This window comes from Protopterus annectens, chromosome 2.part1, assembly GCF_019279795.1.
Source record: "Protopterus annectens isolate FY-2018-M chromosome 2.part1, PAN1.0, whole genome shotgun sequence".
NCBI lineage: Eukaryota > Metazoa > Chordata > Ceratodontiformes > Protopteridae > Protopterus > Protopterus annectens.
In genome coordinates this window covers 1,102,697,001-1,102,722,536 of record NC_056729.1, presented here as the reverse complement: position 1 = coordinate 1,102,722,536, position 25,536 = coordinate 1,102,697,001, and the positions used below count along the sequence as shown (strand labels likewise).

The window sequence follows — 25,536 nt, the reverse complement described above, 5'->3', positions numbered from 1 at the left end:
TCGGATCGAATTTGGTCTGCCGAGACATTTTGGATGACCCTTTTTTCTAGCAACTTTTGTACATCTAGAGTTGCATGATCCCTTTGACTGGGTGGAACATCTGGGACTGATTTGTTTTCTAATGGGGGAGAGGAAAAGTGTATGCAATAACCTCTGGATATGATTGTTTATACCCATTTGAAGCTTGTGATCTTTAGCCAGGTGTTTGGGTATGACTACAAGCGACCCCCGACTGCCTCCAGAAATGGACAGGCAGGCCTCCTCTCAGGAGCGCTGAAAGGGTTTACCGAGGAATGTATCCCTGTCACCCTGGTTTTGCGGACCCCGTCTGCCTCCTGGTCAGCATCTTCCATTGCTACTTCCCCCTCTGCCCCTGGGGGAAGAATCACTGCATGCATCTGGGAAAGTTCTCTGGGACTTACGGAACCACACCCCCCCTTCTGACCTTTGGGATAAGGTCTGTGGTAGGGAGGGAGAAACGGACTCCCATGGCAGAGAGAGTCTTTCCCTCCTGTTTGCACCTGGTCAGGGTGTCTTTAAATTTTGGCCCAAACAAAAATGAGCCATCGGAAGGGGTGTTAATAAAGGAAGACTTGAAGGGATCTGTGAAATCGCAAAAGCGCATCCAGGAATGCCTCCTCAAAGAAATTCCTGTACCCTCTGCCCTGCTCATTCCTTCAGCTGCATAGAAAATAAGCCGCATGGAAGAGTTTATGATGGAATTTAAGGTGGAGAGCCAGAAGGTAACCTTATCCGAGACCCCCGACGCTACAGAACCATGGAGGGTATCTCCTAGCTCCTTCAGGAGATCCCTCCGAAGTCTGGTGAAGTAGGTTAGATAGTTCAGCAACTGAAGGGCAAAGGACGCTGAAGAAAACATATGCTTTCTATATCTGTTCATTGTTTGAGATTCTTTATTCAGTGGATGGACAGATGAGGATGTCTCAGATAACTCCTCCTTAGTGGCTGCCGTCTCAGATAACTCCTCCTTAGTGGCTGCCGCCACCACCATAGCATCTACCGGGACACCTTTACTCAGAAAATCCTTGTCTGTGGGTGCAGTGATGAACCTATCTGACCTCCTAGGACCAGGCTCTACTGAGTCCGGAGAGCTGCACGCCTTCCGACTGACTACATTCATGAGCTGGTCAAAAGGTGGAGTCACCCAAGAGGTGGAGGGGTGAGACCTGAAAGGCTCCAGGTACACGGACTCATCCTCAGAAGAGTTAATGGACTTCCAGCCACCTCTCTGTTTAAGGATCTCTAGGATGTCCACAAAGGAGACATCCTCAGAGAGTGACCGCGGGGACCTTTCTGACTCACTGAGATCTGTGTCTGAAGTGATGGACTCAGGAGAGTCTAGATATTTCCTCTTACATAACCACTTCCAAGGGGCCTCCTCAGAGGGGTACTCAAGAGAAGTTTCGGAAGAGATGGATTCACCCAGTGGAACATCCTGGGACTTTGGGTCTCCACGCCTGGGAGGGAGTGATGGCAAAGAGACAGACTGGCTCTCTGGAGGGAAGAGTGCTATGAGCCGACAGTGTTGCTGTCCGAGATGACAGGACTCTCATGACCTCGAAAGTACCATGACCCCGCTCTGAGGGAGCTCTCAGCTCAAAAGAATCAGAAGACTCCCCCCAAGCCAAAGCGGTGGGCTCAGAGGCCAATGTAGGCGCCAAGCTCACCTGTGCCAAAGCCCCAAGAGGTAGATTCGGGTCAGACAGCTGTCCCACTCGACCCTCCTCTCCGCACCCGACGGGTGAGCGCGGTCTCTTAGATTCTTCAAAATCCGACAGAACAAAAGAGGTCGGAGCAGTGGTCGGGGCCGAAGAACCCGGAGCAGTAGGTGAAGAAGTTTTGTTTTGTTAGAGAATGTTTATAACAGTAGAGTTAGGTTAAAAGGGACATCTGTTAATACTACTGGCCTCGTTCACCTATCTAGGTGTGATTTGTAGCCTGCTTTTTATACTGACAAAATAGAAAGAAGTCTGAAAAAGCATAGTTATGAAAATCATTATGGTATTCCTAAACAGAACTTTAACAATGGATTATTTAATCATTTTTCCCTTTGCCCCAAGTTCAAGAAATTTAGGTTTGGCAATTTAGAGATTATCCCCCGTGATCCAAGGGGTGGAGCGTGGGAATTCAAGACTGGGTACAGAGAGTTCTACTTGCAACTTTGCTTAAGTGCAGTGATGTGGCCAGGATTAAAGGAACATGTAGTACACAGCAGTTAAGTTAAACTATAGGGATTATACTATGTAATTTGGATGCACCTCATTTGCACTTTAGACATGCCCTTTATTTGTAATGTTAAGGTTTATTAACATGTATTTATTTTTTAAAAAATATTTAAAAACATTTGAATTTATATCGTAAGATTTCCATGCAATTTTAAATTAAAAAGTATGATGAGTGGACTTTCAATCACGTGATTTATAACATAGGATTGTTTTATGGTATGGGGGGGGGGGGTAGTTGCCCTCCCACGATTAGTTCTGATGAAGTTCCAGTGAATGTATAAAGAATGGAAGCGTTCTTTTAAGTTGCTGCCAAACTGATTTCCTTGAATTATATCAAAAGTTTGTTGCAACTAACCTTTTTCGGATTACTTTGCTTTCCTGGTGTTACAGACTAGTGATCTGGATATTTGTTGGTTCAGTTGTTTTGTGGACTTCTGTCCTTGACATTGCTTGGTTTTGAGTTTATGATCTGTCTTAACCAAGGTGCTAGACACCAGGAGAACAGTACACCAAAAGCTAAATTTATAATGACCAGGTCAAGAATATTATGTCCTCCAGTAGGTTTAACAGTCTAGTCCATGCAGTTGAACTTTTGGGCATACCCTACACTGGAAATATTAGTACTCTAGTTTCTTGAAGGATCAGTGAAGTCTCCCAAAATAATGGAGTTTTTGTTTACAGGGATTTCATCAAGCATATTTAGAAACCTTACACGAGTTTCAGAGGAAACAGAAGATGTCCTGTAATAGGCTATAAACTGATGGTTGGTCCCATCTGGTGTCATTTGGAGTTCTATTTGTAGGTCTCCGGGGAACCATCAACAGATAATATGGTTCCCAAAATGGAAACCCCACAAAAGCTGCCATCAGGTCTGAAAGCAAGGCAGAAGCAAAACCCAGGTATGGACAAAGTGCTTTCTTAACATTTAAACAAAGCTCAACTTTTAAATAAAACTACAGTAACTGCACAGATATGGATATGTTCCAAATGCAGGAGTGCATCAAGGTCAGACAGCTTGTTGTTCAGACTTCTAGCACGGAAGCACAGCCAGTTTAATGTGATCTTGTTTTGAATCTGACATGCAAGTTACGCTGTGATGTCCATTAACTGGACTAACCTACAAAAGGCACTAAGGGCTTTAGCCAGCATACAGAAACTCAATATAAAGAGGTGCAGGCCATCATTTGCAAAACAAGTAGGATTTTCAAGCATCACACACCAAGCCTGGAATGACACCAATTATTTAGGCAACTGTTGAAGCCAATTATCTTTTCTTTGTACCCTGGCATCATTCATGGAGAATGGAGGATTCTACTCAGGACAAGAGTCCTATCTGCATTTATGACGTGCATGATGAAGCTCTAACATGTCTCTGTGCATATCCCTCGGGATTTAGTGTCTCAACTCGTTCACCCGCATAAGGGCATCACCTTAGCAGAATCCCACTTCTTCACACAGACATATTTCTTTCAACTTATTTCTGAAAATACGAGTTTCACCAACTTTAACAGAGAGAAGTTTAGAACAAGAATCCAAAAACTGACTGGGCTAACATTCTGCCTGAACAATACAGGCAGCCTACAAAACTCAAAAAAAAAAGAAAAAAATACTGCAGAGCCTCCCTTTATCTTCATAGGTCATCTAGTGGTCTTGTTAAAATCTAGGTAAACTGTAGGAGCCTTCCCTAGGCAGAACGAACAACAGTGTGTACCAGCTGAAGGGTGGAAAAGCCTGACAGCAGGCAAGCATACTAAACAGCAGTATAGATGCTAATATAATGAAGCAGAGGACCTATGCCTAACCATGTTAAAACCAACTACTGAAAAAAAAAAAAAATTCAACTCATAACAGCAAATCTCAACATATAATGAAAGAAAAGTATGGAAGCAGAAGAGTTCACATATTTATTGCAAGGTTTTCCATTCAATCAGCATTTTTTCTATTAAAGCAACCTGGGGCTATTTTCTTCTCATTAAACATGAACAGCAGGGAAGAAAAACTGAGGAGTAATATATCTAAGATGCATGATGGGAATGGTTGGATGCCCAGAAGCCTTTGAAAACTTTACTTCACAAAAAGATCAGTCCTAATATTTACCAAATCTGTGCTTGTGATGTCTCTCTGCCTCAGCCAGTCAAAGATGTAACAAGAGAGAGAGATTTCACATTTGTTAACCAGGTTAGTGCAAACAAACCCATTTTCAATGCAGACGCAAGGACAAAAGCCCCAGTCCCAAAAGTCCTACTTCCACCAACAAATAAAAAAAGGATGAAGTCCATCCAAGTCCAGAACGTTCCAAAAAACTGCTACAGGACTTCAAATCAGTGAATCACTGATGTAGATAAAAAAGTTTTCAAGTATTAGAAAGTTGTTCAAAACACCTAGACACTGCATTCAAATGACTAATGAGTATAAACTGGCAAAACTAGTACTAAAATGTATTGTACCATACTAATGCAGCACTTCTATTTTGTAAATGACAAAAACAGATGTAACACTATAACAGCACTAAATCTACTCAAAGTAATTCATACATTTTGAACAGTACACAAATGCAAATATCACTATATGAAATGTTATGTCTTATTTAAAATTAATATATAATCTTCTTAAAGATGTAATATCATTTGTTTTTTCAAAAAAGGGTGATAAAACATGTATGTAAATACCCTTTATAGTTTGGTGTCTGTAACCAATATCAAAGTTCCCAAATGTGCATTATAGAGTTTGGTATTACTAGCAAATGATGCACACTTAGAACGCAAATGCTGGGTAATTTACAGCACTTGGGATTCAGACTACATCCACTTGTCAATGGTTCCGCTGTTTTTTATTATTTAATGTGGGGGGGCACAGCTTAGCCCTCTTCTTCCACATAAGAATACAGAGGGCTGCACCATGTGCAATTGCTGTTTGACTGCTGAATTTGAAATGAAAAAAAAAAAAGACAGGAAAATATTTTACTTTGCACCTAAGTTGCTTAACAGTTCTAGACATTACACTCTGCTTCCTGCATTGTCTAATACTGTTTTTTAATTTTATTTTCTGTGCTGCATACATCTGTTTGACCAGGTGATGAAGCCATCTTGGATTAAGTGGTGATTGGTTTAAGTGAGGGTGAGACTAACTGCTGAAGGTACTAGACAGCTTAGAGCATTTGTACTTCAAATTTCACTTGTCGTTTGTTGGTTCTTTTGTTTCCTTAGTACAACAGTACACGGTTAGACTCTCCTTGTGTTCTGACTGGAGTGCTTCTCAAACAATCTGGAACTATCTCTCTGATAAGTATATTTCTTGGCACTTTTCAGAGTTCTGCATTGTCTTCATACCTCTCAACCTCTTAATGCAAAACATCTGGTCAATGCTTGACAAAATGGGGGTGCAAACAGGGACATATTTTAAATATGGCTCTTATAAACTTTTTAGAAAGTTGGTAGAGTAACAGGATTTGTTTTAATATACATTTTCTGAAAGATTTGAAGTCTGAAACGCAAATGTATGCCTTTATTTAGTGACTACAATCTTGAGATCATCCCAGTGATTTGCCAGGAAAAAAAGAGGAACAGGCCAAAAATATGGGCCAAAAATCTGGACATTCTGCGAAAATCTGTACAGTTGAAAGGTATGATTGTCTTACTTTTTGCCTGACTGATTTTATATATATATATATATATATATATACATATATATATATATATAAATATATATATATATATATATATATATATATATATATATATATATATATATATACACACATACATATATATATATATATATATATATCTTTGCTGACAGTTTGCTTTTTTCTCATCTGTTCTGAAACTGCCCCCCCCCCCCCATTCCAGTGGTGGCGTCAAAGTTTATAAAACTGATCATTTTTAAGTGTTTTTCAACTGTTGAGGGCTACACACTCAAGTGAGATAGCCATTTTTCTGCTTTAAAAGTGTTTGCTTTACTGTATCGGTTTTAATTTTTGAAGAAAAAAATCCTCTCTCTCTACTCATTTCCTGCTTTTCTATAACCAGTAGAGTCCGGTTTGAAGATTTTGCTGAATTCTGGGCTGTTTTGTAGTTTCTGTGTTGCCCATACCTTACTAAGATAGAAGGAAGCTTCTGTGTCAAGTTGTGAGCTTTGAGCAGCCTATCTGTCGCTAGAGGAGTGGTTTCAGCTCAGAACCTGTAGTTTTATTGGCCATTTTGGGCTACTTCTATCCCTTTCATCTTTCTGTTTAAAAAATCATGTTTGCGCATGTTTTGCACTTGTATTACCTCTGCAAGACCCTGCCTGGGTGTCCTGTAGAGTTCTACAGCAGCAGAGAGAGAAAAAGGAGACTTTGAGTGGATTAAGTACCTCAGTTTTGCTTTTTTATTGCTCATTTTCCCTAGCCGCCCTATTCCGAGCAGTTTTTATTAACTTTGCAACTTATTTGAACTGTTTTTTGAATTCTGATACTGTTTGCACTTTAACTGATCATTTATTTAAGTGTTTTTCAACTGCTGAATTGTTGAGGGCTACACACTCAAGTCCGATAGCCATTTTTCTACTTTAAAAGTGTTTGTTTTACTGTATCTGTTTTAATTTTTGAGAAAAAAAAAAATCCTCTCTCTCTCTACTAGTTTCCTTCCTTTCTATAATCAGTAGAGTCCGGTTTTCAGATTTTGCTGAATTCAGGGCCGTTTTGTAGTTTCTGTGTTGCCCAGACCTTACTAAGATAGAAGGAAGCTTCTCTGTTCATCAGTGAGAGTGGTGAGCTTTGAGCAGCCTATCTGTTGCTGGAGAAGTGGTTTTGGCTCAGAACCTGTACTTTTACTGACCATTTTGGGCTATTTCTATCCCTTTCGTCTTTCCGTTTAAAAAAAAAAGTGTTTGCGCAGGTTTGTCCATCGCATAGCGCCATTTAACTAGGGTTAAACTATTCCCGGTGCCAGAAAGTCTGTTCTTCTAATTTTCCCTTAGAACTAGCCAGTTTTCTAGTTTTAGCACTCAAAACTGTTAAAATTGCGCTCAGCACTTGTTCAAAACTCATTGTAAGCACTAAATAATCTACAAATGACTGCAGCATTCAACTTTCCTCACTTGTTAGGAAGGAAACAGTTTTTAGCAATTAAATTAATAAGCACCTATCCAGGCATGTCCAAGGGTCAAGCTCCTGGTATTTTTCCCATGACCACCTGATGAATCTGGGCATCTTGGGGCAATGTACTGATTGCCTCATGTACACTGACAACCCTCTCCTCCTACCACCCAACACTACAACCTGTGAGAGATGCATTTATACAACCAAACTGGAAGCCAAGCTCTCTCCAGCCAAGAATGTACTAGACAGTGGAGAGGAGAAGATAAACATCTGCACCACACCACACTCAACACATAATCCATCAAAACCTACACCACCTAAACCCACACATAGTAACACAAAACACACTCCTACATTCGCAGAGGTTCTCAATAAAAATCTGTCCAAACAACAGAGACCTCCAAAGCTGAAACACAAGCAACACCACCCCCGAACACTACCCAAATGACACATAGCCCACAAAATCAGTGTGCCACTCAACCTCAGCCCATAAGGCAAAATAACATACCCAACACACTAGTCCTAGGTGACTCTGTCCCACTCACAAAGCTAAACAAGAAGAAAGTTACTCTCAGCTGCCTGTCGGGTGCCAGGATCTGCCACATAACACAAGCACTCAGGTCACTCCACAACAAGTACAAATATGACTCTGTCATTGTCCATGTTGGTGTGAAGGACCGGAGACGTACCTCCCTGGACTACATGACAAGTGACATAGAGGAGCTCTCGGATCATGTAGTCCAGGCAGATATAGGTTCATAGGTTCATACTAGGCTATCTGCCCTAGGGCATTTATAAGCCTAGCCCAGAGTTATGTGGCTTTCGCCACCCCTTTAGTTTGAAGGATACTATGCCCATTATTTTGCTGTGCCTCTGTCAAGCAGTGACACTGAGGTTATCCCTGGGGTATACCTGCGATCTCCCATCCATTGGTCAAGATTTCTCTTGAACAAGCCAGCGAGGTGCTCTGCCTCACATGTACCGGGATTTTGTTCCACAGCATAGGGAGTCTCTGGGTGATGAATCTGTCCCTCCAGCACGTCCTATTAATAGCCGTGTTAAGGTTTAAGTCTCTTGCCCTTGTAGTTCTGATGGATTTAGATTTTTTGAGGTGAAGCATGTTCATTAATTCGGGTTGGACATGGCCTTGTATGTCAGGCACAGGTCACCTCTGAGCAGACGGTGGCGACTGTATAGAGCTGGAGTTCCTTCAGTCGGGCAGCATAAGACATATTTTGAGACCCTTTATCCTTTTGGTGAGGAACTTTTGGGGCCTTTCCAATTGCTGCAGGTGTCGGGTCAGATACATTCGAATGGGGCATTGTACTCAATCATTGGTCTGATGAGTGATGAGTACAGGAACGATGACCTCCCTTGATCTAGATGTGAATCCCTTCATGATCAGGTGGGCAATGTAGAAGGTCTTCCTAACTACTTTTGCAACGTGAGTGTCAAACGAAGGTTACTGTCAACCTGGGTCCCCAGATCCCTGATAACCTCTTCTGTGCTTAGTGGATTGCCACCTATATGGTAACTAGGGGTAACCTTGTTTTTCCCGAAGGGTATGACTATGCATTTTTTGGCGTTTAACTTTAGGCCATGGCTCTGGCACCAGTTATCCGTTTCTATGAGACCCTTCTGAAGGATGTCTGTGTCAGATGGGTTTTCAACTATGGTGCCCAGTTTGCAGTCATCTGCAAACTTTGTCAGCCATAATCCTCCTGTGTTTGCTTGTACTTCTGAAAAGTAGATGCCAAACAAGAGTGGGCCCAGGACTGAGCCCTGTGGGACACCACTTGTGACAGGCTTGGAGTCTGACATGGCACCAGCAACTCTGACCCTGTGGGTTCTGTCACTTAGCCAGTTTGCAACCCATCTTGTGACGTATGGGTTTACATTTAAGCTGGTGAGTTTTTCAATGATACCCGAGTGGGGTATTGTGTCGAAAGCCTTTGCCAGGTCAAGGTAGGCTGTGTGGACTGCCTTGCCCTCATCAATGGCCTTGGTGACTGTTTCGAAAAAGTCAACCAAGTTTAAAAGGCATGATCTGCCCTTGACAAAGCCAAACTGGGTTGGATCCAAAGTCTGCAAGTCCCCTATGTCTTTATTTATGAGTTCCATTATGATCCTCTCCATAGCTTTGCAGACCAGGCTTGTCAAGCTGATGGGACGGTAGTTTCCGGGGTCGGTGGAGGCACCTCCTAGGCCTGAGGAGCATCCTGCCATCGCCCAGAATTATACCACAATACAAGGACAAAATGATTGACTTCAACAATTGGCTAAGCTTCTGATGTCATTCTAAGGGGATCCAGTGGCTGTCTGCCTGGGATGACATGATCGACAGACCACGATGTTTTGCCACAGATGGCCTGGACCTGTCGCCCCTGGATTTCCAGATACTGGGTAAGGCTCTTGCCACCCTTATAGTGCCTTTTTTAGGCAAGGTTCAAACGACAAACTCACCACCATAGCAGGTATAAGCAAGCAAAATCTGAGGGTAATGCTACTCAGTGCTAGAAATCTAACCTCAAAATGCACTCACTCGAGGCACTCCCTAAAATTGAGAACATCGACATCTGTGCAGTGACGGACCTGGTTCAAGGCTCCAGAGAGCCCCCCTGCATTACCAGGCTATGACTCATACCACACCTTTCGGCCACCTAACCTGGACCGAAATACTAAAGGAGGAGGCGTGTCCATTTTCATTAAGGATATGCACACCTCCAAGCTAGTTGCTCAAGACAGAGCATCCGAAATTATCCAAGTGCAACTAACACTGGGCAAGACTGTAATCCAGGTTGTAGCTCGTTACAGATCCACCACCATGACCCAGGATGCCCACTCCACATTTTTTGATATACTGGGTAATATTAAGGTACAGCCCAATAACTTAATAATGGGAGATTTCATCTACCCACCATCAACATGTACCAACTCATTTGCTCAACGCTTTCTGGAATTCATAAATTACAATGCCCTGGATCAGCATGTCCATACCCCCACCAGGGGCAGCAATATCCTGGACCTGGTCATTACCAATATGGGCAACCGATTTTCCACTCCAGAGGTCAACTCCTCATTGGTTAGATCTGACCACAAGCTAATCACCCTAGACATCAATATCCCACCCACACCCCCCCCCCCGTTAAGGAAACCACTGTAAAAAAAACTTCTCCAAAGCCAACTTCATGCTTCTTAAGACAGAAGTGGCAAGCTTCACAACACCCATACAGACGGAAAATAGAGGTACGACTGCTGAATCCTACACAAATGCACTGTACAAGCACATACACAAGTGCATGGATCGTGCCATGCCCAACAGAACCAAGCCCCTATCCTCAACAGAACCAAGCCGCTATCCTCCAAAAAAAAAAGGAAGCCAATCTGGTGGTCCCCTGCCATAAACAAACTCTACAACAGAAGGAAGAAGCTGTTGCAAAAAAAAAAAAAAAAAAGAGTAAATCCCCTGACTGCAGGAACTCCCTGGTCAGCCTCAGTAAGAAGCTAAGATCCCTCAAAAAATCCTCCAAAGCTAGTTAATGAAAATAAAAATCGCCAGTTATTCTAAATACAGCCACAAAGCATTCTACAACTATGTCAAGAATCTCAATGGTGACACTCAGATCTGCTCTGAGCTACAGCACAATGTCACTAGATGTACAGAACCAACTGATATTGCCAACATCCTGGCAGACAGGTTCAGTGTAAACTTCACTCACCCCCCCAAAGGGCCCATCAGTACACCAGAAGAATGCAAAGCCCCTGTATTCATGGCTGCACAAGTAAAGATCACACTCTCCAAAGCCAAGAACACAGCATCTATGGGACCTGACAACATCCCAGGCTGCGTTCTGCATGAACTACAGAATGAACTGGCACCCCACCTAAGTACAAAGTTCAATCATAGCTTCACTTCAGGCTTTGTGCCTACTGAATGGTGCACAGCGACGGTTATCCCACTCCACAAAGGGGGAGCCACCACAGACCACCAGGAACTACCACCCCATTAGCTTGATGAGCCTGGCATATCATCTTGGAGCTTATAAACAAGGACATAGGTAACCTCCAAATTCTGGAACCCACTCAGTTTGGGTATGTAAACGGTAGGTCATGTCTCCTAAACGTGACTGACTTCTTTGAAGCAGTCACCAGAGCCGTGGACGAGGGTAAGGTGGCACACACAGCCTATCTTGACCTCGCCAAGGCTTTTGACACCATCCCCCACTCTGGAATTACAGATAAACTCACTAGACTGGGCATAAATCCGTATGTCACAAGATGGATGGCCACCTGGCTCACTGACAGAACCCACACAGTGAAAGTAGCAGACTCCAAATCCAACTTCAGACCAGTGACAAGTGGAGTACCACAGAGTTCAGTCCTGGGTCCTCTCCTGTATGGCATCTACTTCTCAGAAGTCCAGGCTAATACAGCAGGTCTTTGGCTAACTAAGTTCACAGACGACTGCAAACTAGGTGCCATGACAGAATCGCCTAATGATGTGGACATTTTACAAAGGGGCCTCACTGAGAGTGATGCTTGGTGTCAAAGTCATGGCCTCAAGCTCAATGCCAAGAAGTGCACAGTCATCTCCTTTGGGAAAAACACTGTACCCATGAAATACCACACAGGCGGTAGCCTGCTAAACAGCGAATGTGTGATAAGAGACCTTGGGACACAAGTGGACAATAGTCTCTCCTTTGATAATCACATCACCACAGTAGTCCAGCAATCCTTCTACATAGCAACCGCATCACAAAGGGGTTCACCTCCAGAAAAAAAGAGGTCACTGTTCCTCTCTACTCAACCCTCATCAGACACATTATAGAGTACAATGCCCCATTTGGCATGTATCTTGCAAGACATCAACAACTAGAAAGACCACAGAAATACCTCACTAAGAGGATTACCAGCCTCAAACAGATGTCATACATAGACAGTCTTAAAAACTCCAGCTCTACTCCATTGCTTATCGTCTACTCAGAGGCAACATCTGCCTAACATACAAAGTCATGTCAAACCCAGATCTGTTGGACATGCTACACTTAAAGAAACCCCAATCCCTCAGAGCCACACACTCTAGGGACCTAAACCTTGCCACCAAAATAAATAGGACATGCTGGAGGTATAGATTCCCATCCCAGACACTTCCCATTCTCTGGAACAGACTACCCATTCATGTCAAGCAAAGCTCCTCATTAGCTCTCTAAGAAAAATCTCGACAACTGGATTGGAAATAGGATATTCACCCTGGAAATCACTTCTGTGGCTCTGCTAGACAGGAGCACAGGAAAATAACTTTCATGGGTGAAGAAAGCCAGGGAACTTTTTTTGGCTAGGCTTATATAGGCCCCAGGGCGGATAGCCTAGTACCTACCTATGAACCTAGTACTTACTGGGCACAACTACAATGACTGCAGTATCACATTAGTTGTAGTTCTACAGCAGGTATGTGTACAAAAAAAAAATGTCCTTCTTTGTGGTGCTGAAGGGGTACTTTCTTCTAACTCCTATGAGTGATTGATCCATTGCTGCTCTATTTAAACGGCTTGTGCAGAGCTGTGCAAGCTTTCTCTTTGCTGCATTGCTCTGTGGAGCCAGGGTACCAGCTACTCTGAACTGCACAAACTTGCACAGAACATATGACTAGTCCAACAAACATGCCTCTGTATTATTTCCCCAGCTCCTCACATACTTTTATCACTTGGCACCACTGATCATCATGAAGAGACAACAGACTAAACATCCTTCTGTTGCCAGCCTTAAAGCTCACAGAATCCCAAGGCAGTGTTATGAACTGCTTCATGCTCACTGTAAATGAACTTCTAGTTAATCCAAAAGGACTCTGTAAGGGGAGTAAATACTCAATAGAATATGTCCTTCACTCAGCCAGCCATACACAAGGAGGTGAAAATAATCTTACCACCAAACAAACTAATGTAACATCCATATACTACAAACACAAAACTGTCACACACACGTTGTTAAGAAACTCTGCCCAAGCCTCCTAGAACTCGTAAGTCTAGGCATCAGCCTAAACACTCTAATCTGTGTCCTGCACACTGCTAAGCATCAACAGCTGGAGTAGCCCTGCAGCATTCTATGTCAGGTCTCTTTACAGAGTATTCAAGCACAGAAATGACCTTCTTAGCAAACATTTTATAAACAATGGCAACAACAAAGAAACTTTGGAATTCTGTGTGACTAACCACTAATAACCAGAAAAAAATGGATTCCTGGAGGCTACAGTGAAAGACCAGAGTCATCTTCAAAACCCCAGTCTCCAGAGACTACTCTAACGTAAATCTACTCCAGCTAACTGATGGCCTGATGAAATTCAATATCACACACGCTGTTGTATTCATTTATAAATTGTGTGTCAAATTTCATAGCTCTCAGCTGTCCAGATTTTCCTCTCATGTTTTTGGTGTGTTCCTCATAAAATTTGTGGTTTACTGGCAAATCACTGAGATGATCTGTGGATTGAAGTCACTAAATAATGACATACATTTGAGTTTTTGACTTCATCCTTCAGAAAAATGCATGCTATCACAAATCCTGTTACTCTAACAACTTTCAGAGTTTATAAGAGCAATACTTAAAATCTGTTCATATTCTGGGACCTTTGCACCCCCCTTATTATGTCAGGCTTTGGACAGACTTCTTGTGATAAGAGGTTGAGAGATATGGTGTCAATCTTTAAGCCTGTATTGAGGCATTGGTCCCACATAAATACAAAGCCAAATTCAAGAATAAATCAAGTGGAACCCAAGTATTAAGCTGTACAATAAGACTAAGAAACTCATAACCTACAAAAACAAACTTAACTCTCTATATGTTATTGAAAATTTCAAAAAGATCTTGAAAACAAAATCAAATATTCCAAGAGCAACTATGAATTAAGAATCGATACCCATGCCAAGGATAACCACAAAGCCTTCCTTAGCTATTTCAGGAACCTTAAAAGCAACATCCAGCAATGAGAGTTAAAAAATCATATCCCCTAAAGACACTGCCAACATATTAGCAAATAAATTCAGCACAAACTTTACTCCTCTAACTCCCCCTAAATATCCACAGGACATGAGCATGCCCACACCACCCCCACTCACTTTTAATCAAGTCCAAAGTGCTCTCTCTACAGCTAAAAATGCTAGCTGCTACAAAGGACTTAATAATATGCCAGGCTGTCTTATTTTTTACAACCAAACATTGTCTGGTAGTCGCATTAATAAGTCTATTCAATCTCAGTCTCTCTCCACTGAATTTGTGCCAGAAGTATGGAGAACTACTTTAGTTATTTCATTCCACAAAGGGGGACACACTATTAAGTCGGACAACTACAGACCCATATGCTTCACTAGTGGTTTATTCTGAAAAAGACAGAAATGCTCATTTTAGTCCATCATTTTGTTGTCATCTTCATCATCAAAACAAAGCAGCAGCTTGGAAGCTTGTTAAAGCTGGCAGGGGAGGATAGGAATACCCCTCCTGGGAGGGAGGTGGCTCTGTGTCATCCAATGTCACAACTCCAAAGAGGAGGGGCAATTATGCAACAGAGTCCCAGGGATGAGTGCTTGGCCAAAGCATCACTTTAGCAGTACCTTGCATCACAAGTGCACAGGAGTAAGCACCTGCATCACGAGGGCAAGTGGTCCCTACTGTGATGAGGATTGTCCACCGGTTTACCTTTACATGTGCGTATTGCACACGGGCGACCGACAATTGTTTGAAAGACAGTTTGCAAGGTTTGCAAACGTCGAACGGAAGAAGGTTCAAATTTGCAATGAGCGAATGCACAGTGAGATTCGCTCATTGCACATTCGACATTCTGGGGCAGACTGCACTATAGTGGGGAGTTGGAAATGGTTCCTTTCCCCGCTGTAGTGAGATCTCGGAGTTAAAATAATAAAGTAGGGGGGTGTGGGGTGCAGGGGCTGCATTACACTTTATCTAATTTTGTTGTCGACATTTATGTTCAAAACTCAGCGAATCGGCTGTTTGATTTGCTGCTTTTCAAACATTAACAACTGTCGCTGTTTCCAATTTTGTTTTTTCGATGTGAATATATAAATACTCGCACAAGTGTGATTCGAGATTATAAAGGTAAACCTTGTCCACCCCCCACTCAGAGGAGGAGTCTGGCTTAATAAATAACATCTTATAACAGGATGCCAGTGAGGTTAGAAAGCACCACTGTGGCTGCTTGTAGGATGTCCTCCTCTGGACAGCTGTCACCATCAGTAGGAAGTACCCAGGACAGGGGAACAAATGGGGCAAGCTTGACAGTATGAGCAGCAAACAAAGAACTGCAGAGAGGAGAAGCTTATAAGTTTTTGATCTTGGATGACAAGGTCCACTTTCTTCAACCTGGATAGAGTCCCAAGCTTTCTGTCCTGTAAGATCTGAGTTGGCCTAGTGGTGGAATGCACTGAACTGCAGTTTAGAGGGTCCTGGGTTCAAAACTTGGCAGGGATGTATTTTTGGTGTAATGGTTAAAGTACTTACCTTACAAGCACAAGGTGCAGGGCTTGATTCTTACATGGGGTGACTGGTTAGGGGTAAAAGGGCCCACAAGGGCAGTTAGCCTAGTACAGACCTATGAACAAGTGCATATTAGCAATACACCTTTGAGCACTGCAGCTGAAAAGGAGATTACATCTAGTTTATAGCATCTGCAAAAGTATTCAGTGAAGCCCATGTAGCAGTTGCAACAAGATTAACTAAAAATGCATTTCTGAAAAACAAGAGGTAAATACTGCTCTAGCTGAGTGTGATGTAGGCGCTGATGGTAGTGTCTTGCAAAAAACTGATACAGTCAGTAAGCCACTTGGATAAAGTAACTTTTGTAACTTTGCAACAAAATGTCTTTATTTAGGAAAAAGAAAAACATGCGATTCTTTTCTGATAGACAATTCTATCTACATAAAATCTTGGCTGTCTGAGACATCCCAGTAATCATGAAGATATCTACCCCTGTTTCAATGGTTAAAGAAGAATACAAGCAAATGAATTAATTACTTAATATCTGTCTCAGTAGCTACCTTGGGTACAGAAGAAGATTGCCCCACTGTTGCAATTTATATTTAAGGAAGTCCAGGTATGGAGGCTTTACGCATAAGCTTTATATTTCAGAAACTCTTCTAGGAGAAGTAATTGCCACTAGAAAGTCTTCCAAGAAAGGCATGAGCTCCAAAGGAGGAAAGGTTAACTTTTCTAAAACTAAACTGAAATTCTACTAAGATGTATGATCTATGACAGGAGGTCTTATCTAGAAAGCAAGAATGCTTTGTAGGCTTTTAGAGAAGCCAAAAAATTACTAAGACCTTGAAAGAACCTTGAAATGCCAACAAGGTAGACCTTTATAAAACAGCAACTTAGACCATTATCAAAAACATAAGAAAGGTAATCTAAAATTACATGCAACAAAACAGTAAAGGATTCTAACCTTTGGAAGGAATCCAAATGGCACCATATGTCCATCTCTTTTTCTTCATCTTTATACTATTGAGTCCCTGGGCAGAAGTCAGGATTTCAACTACTGTAATGGGTAGTGGGGGACAGTCACTTGAGTGATCAGTGTTATTCCCTGAATAAACTCAGTATAGACTCCTGAGCTGCAATACCCTTACCCTTGGAGACTCTGGTTCATTGCAACTAAGGACATATATTTTGTAAACACCATACTGGCCTAGTGAGGCCAAACAGAAGTGATGATGATTGGCTCTTTGCAAGTACAGAAACCTCCAGGATTCTTTGGCAATCTTGATAAGTAGACATATGCACATTAAGTAAATCCAGACAAGGAAGAGTGGACTACACCACAAACCTCTTGAAAGACTGTTTGGGAACAAACTACTTTAAGCTCTTCTGTACCAATTTCAGACTAATTTTTTTTTCTGTCCTTGAAACTAGCGATAACCAGATCCCTTCTGGTTAGGAGGGACTTCTTGGATGGCTCATCTGCTGATAAGGTTTTTAAGATATAAATTATTGCCACACTTTCTTCATGGGGTAGGGCATCTGTTAATGGGAAAAAGTAGGGCTGGGAAGGGGTGCAAAAGGGAACAGTAAAGCCTCTGCATATTATCTTCCATGAATCCACTTGCTGTGCCTGATATTCACCCACAAAACAAAGTTGACAGACAAACAGACCTCCGCCCTGAAGAAGGACCACAGTACCATACTACCTGATGACTGTTTCTACCTTTGGGCTGAAGGGCTGGTACAGGGGGGCTCTATGTTACCAGTCTCACACCAATTCTTTCCAGATCCGAGATTCTCTTGTTGCTGTATGCTAAATGATGCCACAATGGATGCATTCTACCTCCATGGCATGCTGGAAACTATGCATATCCCTCCAATTTTTCTTTAATTTATGATCTGAATAAGGCACACCTCCCATACAACATACGAATGAAGGATGCTTTAGAATCTTCAGCAAAACCTGAAAGGCACACAAACATGTCAACAACTGCTGTCCTAACAGCACCATCCACAGAGTTGCATGCTAGCTACATGGTAAAGTTAAACAAAGGATGCAGCTACCATCCAACTCTGTAACAAAGCACTTCGCCTCAGTAAATATGCAGCATTTAGTCTGTGATTAAGCATATTTCTTTTTTCATGTTCATCTGAAAAGATTATTTTCAACTAGGCAATTATTGTCCAATCTGCAAGCAGTCAGTCATGTGACAACCGACAGGACTGACTGCCAACAGGGATTAAGGAACTGAATCAAGGGCAGCCACAACAGAAGCTACCTTGGGACTCTCCACCAAGCAAGTGTAATCCTTTGTAGACCAGAAGATCTTGACTGGTCTACCCAGAAAAAGTACCACAATGTTGGGTTCTTCCACTGCAGTCCAGTCTACAATACACACTATCTTGATTACAGAGGGAACCATCTATGAGAATGGTTTGCTGATGACTCAATAGGCATCTTGCAAAATCTCTGCAGAAGACAACAATAGACTTGTGGGTTGTCCTGCCTTCTGCTTTATCATTTTAAAGACTTTCACAAACTTGGTGTTGTCTTGGGGGAGGGGGGGGGTAGCAGGTAATCAATACTATCTCATTTTTTGTTTCCAGTCATTCTTTCTAGCTTACCTCACTGCCCCCATCCATCAAAAAGACTACCAGCTTCATCAACAGCCCCCCAACTGTCTCCATGCTAAGGCCAGCCCAGAACCTAAGGGTGTCCGGAGGAAGTCATGCCACTGACTGCTTCCACGGGGAATTTTTTTTTTGTTTATGACCTGTCCATCCCTGCATTCACTTGTTTTACATCTGAACGCCTTTCCACAGGGAATACCTAGATGAAGGCCCTTCCTCCCAGTCACCACCAGAAGCACCTGAGCTGGTAAATGAACCTGGGTCACCTGTGCTGTAGTTAGGTCTTTAACCCTCTATGCCATGGCTTGAGCAATAATCTCTCTGTTGTTAATGTATAGAGTGAAGGACAGCAATGGTGAGTACAGGTGCTTCATCTTGCAATTGTGCTTCCTACCTGACCTTGGAGATGACTGATACGAGGAGAACAATTATGAAGACACCCAAATAATTCTCTCTTGTGCTGCAGTTGACAAGAATAAGCGGTCAAAGCAGCAAACTGAAAAATCTCTGGTTGAGGCTGAGGTCAAATCAAGTACAGGCAATGGCAACAGACAATTTTGCATTTGTTGCTGTAATGTCAAAGCCATTATGGATATGCATTTGAGGTCAAAAGGATACACCCCCTCCCCAACTGACTGTGACCAACATTGACAATGAAATTATCCTCGAGGTCAACATCAAGTGTTCAACTCCAAACATGGAGGCCAGTGAGCCTATTGGGACAAAACATTATGTCAAGAGCCCACAGTATTTCAGGCCTATTTGCTAACAAAAATGTACCTCCAACTCCCAAACGAATACCATTTTTTCGGGTCTTAAAAGGAGGACACTGTTTCTTCTTTCTGTCATTTAGACGCATGACTAAGCAAATGATTGTGCTATTGGTTTATTGGTTCGTTATACTCCAAACTCCCCACAACCTTGGCTAAAATATTTTTGCCGAATTTAACACAATGTTCAAAATTAGAAATATTGCGATTTCCTCCCAAACAAAAAGACACACAAAAAAAAAATCTAAGGAGGACTCAAATACCCACAAGAACATCTTTGTGTCTTAGGGATCATTAGAATCAGTATAAAGCTTTGAATTTATAAAATACAGATGCAAAACAAGAAAATAAATCTAAAGATCAGGCCTAGGGATTAACCAACAGACTAACAAAACAAAAGCAGTGCAGGTGTTCACTCCAAAAAATAGAACAAGGCACACTGTACTCTCTCACAGCTAAGTTTCTCTAAAGGCCACATCATGAGAATGCACTCCACACACCACTAGACATGCAAATATTGAAAAGGATCAAGCTGAGGGGGATTGACCTCAGCTTTCAGCTATTTACCTTTGATTTTAAGAATTTTTGCAGCAGAGATCCTTATGAAGAATCTCTGTTACTGCAACTATCTAATATGACATATGTGCAGTTTGTGTGCACCACAATTCAAGGTACAAAACTGAAAGAATCATGTTGAGGCCATTCCAGCTTTTCAAATGTATGTACGTACCATCTTGCTTTGCACTGTTTGGCAGATTTACGATGCAGCAAGGAAGCAATTCGAGACCACTGGTTTTTGCCATATTTCATTACAGCTGCTTTAAGGATTTCATCCTAAACACAACAACAAAAAGAAACAATGAAACAGAGATAATATACATGAATAATTTAACATTTGGCTGTAATTTAAAAGGCACTTAAACAAGTAAAATTCTCTCATAATTCCATATCTATTTTTGTTTATTTCCTTTTTCTTATTCTTACATTATATTTGTTAAAAGATCTGCCATTTACACAGGAACTGAAGACCAGCCTTTACATTCAGACAAATAAGTAGAAACAACCAGGTAACAGAAATGCATTACTCACGGTCCTCTACATAACAGCACTACCTAGAAGCAGAAGCAAGGTAACTTGCTCAGGGACATAAAGGAGTACATGGATGACACAATGGGAATCAAACACAGGTATCCAACTTCACAGCTCAGTACTTTTAAACATGATACACTGAATAAATCCGTTTCAAGCTTTTTCTTAACACTCAGAGCATTACTATAGCTGTTGAGAAAAAAGCAAACCTATGAATAAACTCATTCAGAATCAGTACGTATACTGGCTGTTAAGTCATCTTTTCTCCCCCTAGGTTAACCTACTCCCCACTCCACAAGAGTTTGCTTCCTATACAAATCACAAATATACCTCTACTTTACTCTTCTTCCACTTTTCTGGTGAGAGTTGCAAACTACACACAGCACACCAAACTGTTCTTTCCCCCACCACAAATTGCAGCTTATCGTCCCCACAGTCCTTCTCCATACCCGGATACAATCCAGGGGAGCCACCTTTTTTGCAGACACAACAAATCACTGTCTGTTGAAGCCCCATGGAGTAGTTCTTCAGCTATTCAGCTGCTGGTCGGAAACTCTGGCACTTAGTAAAACGTTTTTGCACTCAGTAAGGTGTTGTTGGTCTTTTCGGCTTTTCCCGGTTAGGGGTCGCCACAGCGGAACTCCGGTCCGCTAATGATTGGCAGTAGATTTTTATGGTGCCGAGTTGCCAGCCCAACGCCCACCCTTCAGCGAAGGCAAGCCCATTCATGCACGTCTTTCGGAGGCCACTCGACTGCGGGGAGGACATGCAGACTCCACACAGAAGGCACTCCCGCCGAGAATCGAACAGGAAAACCTCTTGCTGTGAGGCAACAACGCTACCGCTGTATCACTGCTATTTACAGTTCACTAATGCAGACAAATTAGCTACTCTCATTGATAAAAAACATGCTGTTTGGTGGTAGTTGTCACATTAAATACTTTTGCTGTTTGCCTTGATTTTTGGTTGTAACTAAACACACACAAAAAGTATATTCATAAACACATACGTATATAGACATATAAATTTACACACACACACACAGACACACAGACACACAGACACAACCTTTTACATATTTCCTGCCTACAGATTTACTCAATTTAATTAACTTAATAAAAAACAGAAAATGGTCAGTAGTTCCATCTGTTCCTTGTATAACAATCCCTGCATCTCCAAAAACTATTTGACATTTTCAGGCAGGGTTGCCAGACGTCCCTATTTGGGCGGGACTGTCCCAAGATCAGCAGCCTGATCCTGTGTCCCGCACTGCCGGTTTAAATCCCGGGCAGCCTCCGCTTTGTTTTTTTTTTTTTTTGATTGGCCCATATATCGGCATACGGGCCAATCAAAAATCGCTAAACACGGAGCTTCTTGTGTTTAATGCGGAAGTTCCGCATTAAACACAAGAAGCTCTGTGTTTAGTGATTTTTGATTGGCCCGTATGCTGGTATACAGGCCAATCAAAACATCGCAAAACAGAGCTACTTCTGTTTAATGCGGAACTGCGATGTTCCGCATTAAACAGACGTAGCCCCGTGTTTAGCAATTTTTGATTGGCTCGTATACCGGTATACGGGCCAATCAAAACATCGTAAAACAGAGCTACTTCTGTTTAATGCGGAACTCTGATGTTCCGCATTAAAGACGTGGAAGACCTTTTTTTTTTTTTTAGTCTTCACTTTGTCCCTACCTGGCCAGTCGGAAATCTGGAAACCCTGTTTTCAGGACTAGCATGATCACATTACAAAATACAGACTCTGCTCCTTCTCTCACACACAAAGGAGCAGCTTCAGCTAATTTTTATGCTACAACAGTTATATGCTTAAGCTTCGGATGCCTTTTACATTTATCAGGCTGACTAGAACTGAAAACAATACTTCACTTTGAAGTAAGTGTTATACAAATGTAGTAACTTGTCAGTTTCAAACAGACAGAACAGCCTGAATTTCACCTTATCCACATATATTAATATCACTCAACTACTTAAGACATTTCTAGAATTATTTTTCAGGACAAAACATCTAAAAGATCTTACACTGCACGATACTACAGAAGGTGATGCAGACAGCATCATCTCAGATCTGTGCATGTTTGTCAGATCAACAAACACGTGCAAATTCATATTGCAATACTTAAAATTACATAAAATATCAACTTTTTTTATTTTTTTTTTTTTTTTTTTTTTTTTTAGAGAAAAATAGCAATTGCTTGCTTTTTACTTCATAAGAATAAACAAGTACAATTTAAAGTGATACTGAATTTGTCAGCATGAAAAAGTTTCACATGTACATATACGTTGTGAACATGATGGCAAAAACCTGAGCCCCCAAATGGATACACAGAACTGTGGTAATCTAGCAATACAGGACCACACATTTGAAATGTTGAAATAGTCTTGTAAATTATTCAGAACAAATCGGTCAGGACTATCAGCTACAGAATGCAGTCAGCAAGGAATTCACGGTATAACACTTTGTATACGGCTTTACCTTCATATAAATATACCCTATGGAATAAAAGTTTATATCACTAGAGTAGAACAATCATAAATCCAATGGGAAAAAGTCCCCATTCAGAAGAAATATATAGGATATTTACAGAGCTTCCCAAGTCAATCTCCATTGACAGTGCATATCCCAGCTTGGGAGAAGTCACAACCCGCTAGTGGAAGGACAATAAAATGCAGCAGCATGCCAGACTGACAAAAAAAAAAAACGGCACTTGTTTATAAAAAGCCCCTTTTTGAGCCCCCCCCCCCCAAAAAAAAAAAAAAATTCAGGGACAGTAAAATGACATTCAGCTACTGTAATGGAGTTAATGCTAAATTTGAAGTCAGAAAGCTGTTATCCCTGGCACGAGCCGTTTTCTTGATACCACATTTGCTTTGTCTAGTGAAATATATGCTTTTTACTTCTATGTAATTGCAACCTAATAAATGTACGTCGGAAGAGGTGCTGCAAAGTAGTAATATGTCAACTCCCTAAAAGAGAGAGAATACCAAAACAAGCAAATATGTATTTACACATATATTTATTTATACATCTATGATAGAAAAATGCCTGTAAAACCTGAAATGTCATTTCTCTTTTGAAACATCTTAACAAAACTTACAGCAAATGTCAAGATAGTTAGCAACAAAATGCACCCATGACTCCTGTTACAATGTAGGGATTTCAGCACATGGAGTTCTGGTGATTGCAAGCTTCCACAAAGAAATGCATAACATACCCTTCTGTTGAAATGACAACTCATTAAAGATAAAGATACATTCTGCACTTCAACCCAAGTAAAAGTCGTGCACTTACTCCAAATGAAAACGGAGAAGAATACTTCATATTGAGTGCTTCATAAAACTTTCACAAAATTATTCAGGTACATATTTCACCGAGAACTGCAATACTAACCATATGGATTTCAATATAGTGGAATCTTGATTTTGACATAGGCACACGTCTTCTCAACACATGGTCTTTAAGCCATAACACAACTACAGTGAATGAAACATCAGTTTGGCTGGTGAAATATATGACTTTACTTCTAATATAGTGATAGTGATGCATTCTGTATCTGAACAGGTCATATGCCCATCCTAATGGAAAAGGAGTATAATACGAAATGTCAGACTGTGGCAGTGAAAGGCCTATAAACCCTTGCATTTGATACCTACAGCAGTTCCTCTTTAAAGTTCTTAACAAAACTTTCAAGAAATTATAAAAATAAAGTTGGGTTTAAAATGCATTTAAGAATGCAAACAGATTCTCAAAGATATAAATGTTGCTCAATGCTGAACCCTGCTATTTTGCATTTTGGCCACCAGACCACAGATTTTGAGCCATAGAACATTACTACTGAAAAAGTACAGTTTTGTACCTACCATAAATGTAGATGTTCGAAGATCCACATTGCTGCAGTCATAACCTGTGGGTAGTCCGCTGTCCTCGGTCGGCCCGAATACCAAAGTGTTAGGCTGGCGTCGGTCATGGACGCTCAGATCTGACGTCCGTACGCCGTGGTACTAAAGCGCATGACCGACGTCATATCCTCAGTCTTTCTTGCCCCAGATGTCAGAAGGCCCTAAAAAGAAAGGCCATAGCCAAAAAACAGAGAAAACATCCAACCACCCATATACAAACAATATGTACAACCCAAACCACACAACCACCCCAAACTACAGTGGGGAAGGAGGGAGGGTAAATTGGACTGCAGCAATGTGGATCTTCGAACATCTACATTTATGGTAGGTACAAAACTGTACTATGTTCTTCATCTCACATTGCTGCAGTCATAACCTGTGGGTAGAATCCCAAAGCAAAGGTAAAGGGAGGTTGGCAAAATCATAAAGTGTTGGGAGCTGCTAACATGCCCTGTAAAACTGCAGTGGCAAACCCAGCCCTAGACTTGGAATAAAGAGGGAGATGGTAATGTTTAGAAAAAGTGTGCACTGAACTCCAAGTAGCTGCCTCCAAAATATCTTTAGTAGCTACAACCCTTAAAAAAGCAGTGGAAGTGGCAGTAGCCCTAGTGGAATGAGGTCTGATTCCAGCCGGAACCTCCTTACCATGATGAGAATAACAAAAAGCAATACAATGGCCAATCCACTTAGAAATAGTTTGTTTAGAAACAGGTTTCCCCTGAGAGCCCAAAGCAAAAGAAACAAACAACTGTTGAGACTGTCTGAACCATTTAGTTCTGCTCAAATAATAACGCAACTGCCTGTGAATATCCAAAGAGTGAAAATTTTTTTCCCCTTTATTTTGGGGATCAGCATAAAATGTAGGCAAATGAATAGATTGGTTCAAGGCCACATTTGAAACAACTTTAGGCATAAAAGTAGGGTTAGTACGCAGGGATACCCTATCCTTATGAAAAATCAGGAAGGGTTCAACTGCCATTAGAGCCTGTAATTCAGATACCCTTCTAGCAGACGTAATGGCCAACAAAAAAGCAGTCTTCCAAGACAAAAACTTCAACTCAGATGTAGCTGCAGGTTCAAAAGGAGGTAAAGTGAGTTTTTCCAACACAAAATTGAGATCCCAGGAAGGAGTAGGAGCTCTACATGGGGGTCTTATGTTCTTTGCCCCTCTAAGAAATTGCTTAAACAAAGGATGAGAGAATAATGGTGGGTCACAGTCATAGTGAGCAGAAATGGCTGCAGCATGAACTTTTACAGAGGAGAAAGACAAACCTTTGTCTAGTAATTCTGTAAGATACTGAAGTGAAACACTCAAATTAG

The 25,536-nt window shown here is 41.5% G+C and overlaps 1 protein-coding gene across 1 annotated transcript in view; it reads right to left on the bottom strand.

Annotated features, from left to right (window-relative positions):
* The window catches only part of CDC5L (cell division cycle 5 like), a 1,268,000-nt gene that overhangs the window by 1,181,650 nt on the left and 60,814 nt on the right, over positions 1-25,536 (bottom strand). Inside the window, exon 2 of the mRNA XM_044062650.1 lies at positions 19,942-20,045. Within this exon, the coding sequence (XP_043918585.1) occupies positions 19,942-20,045 (104 nt within the window). The remainder of the gene's footprint in view (positions 1-19,941; positions 20,046-25,536) is intronic.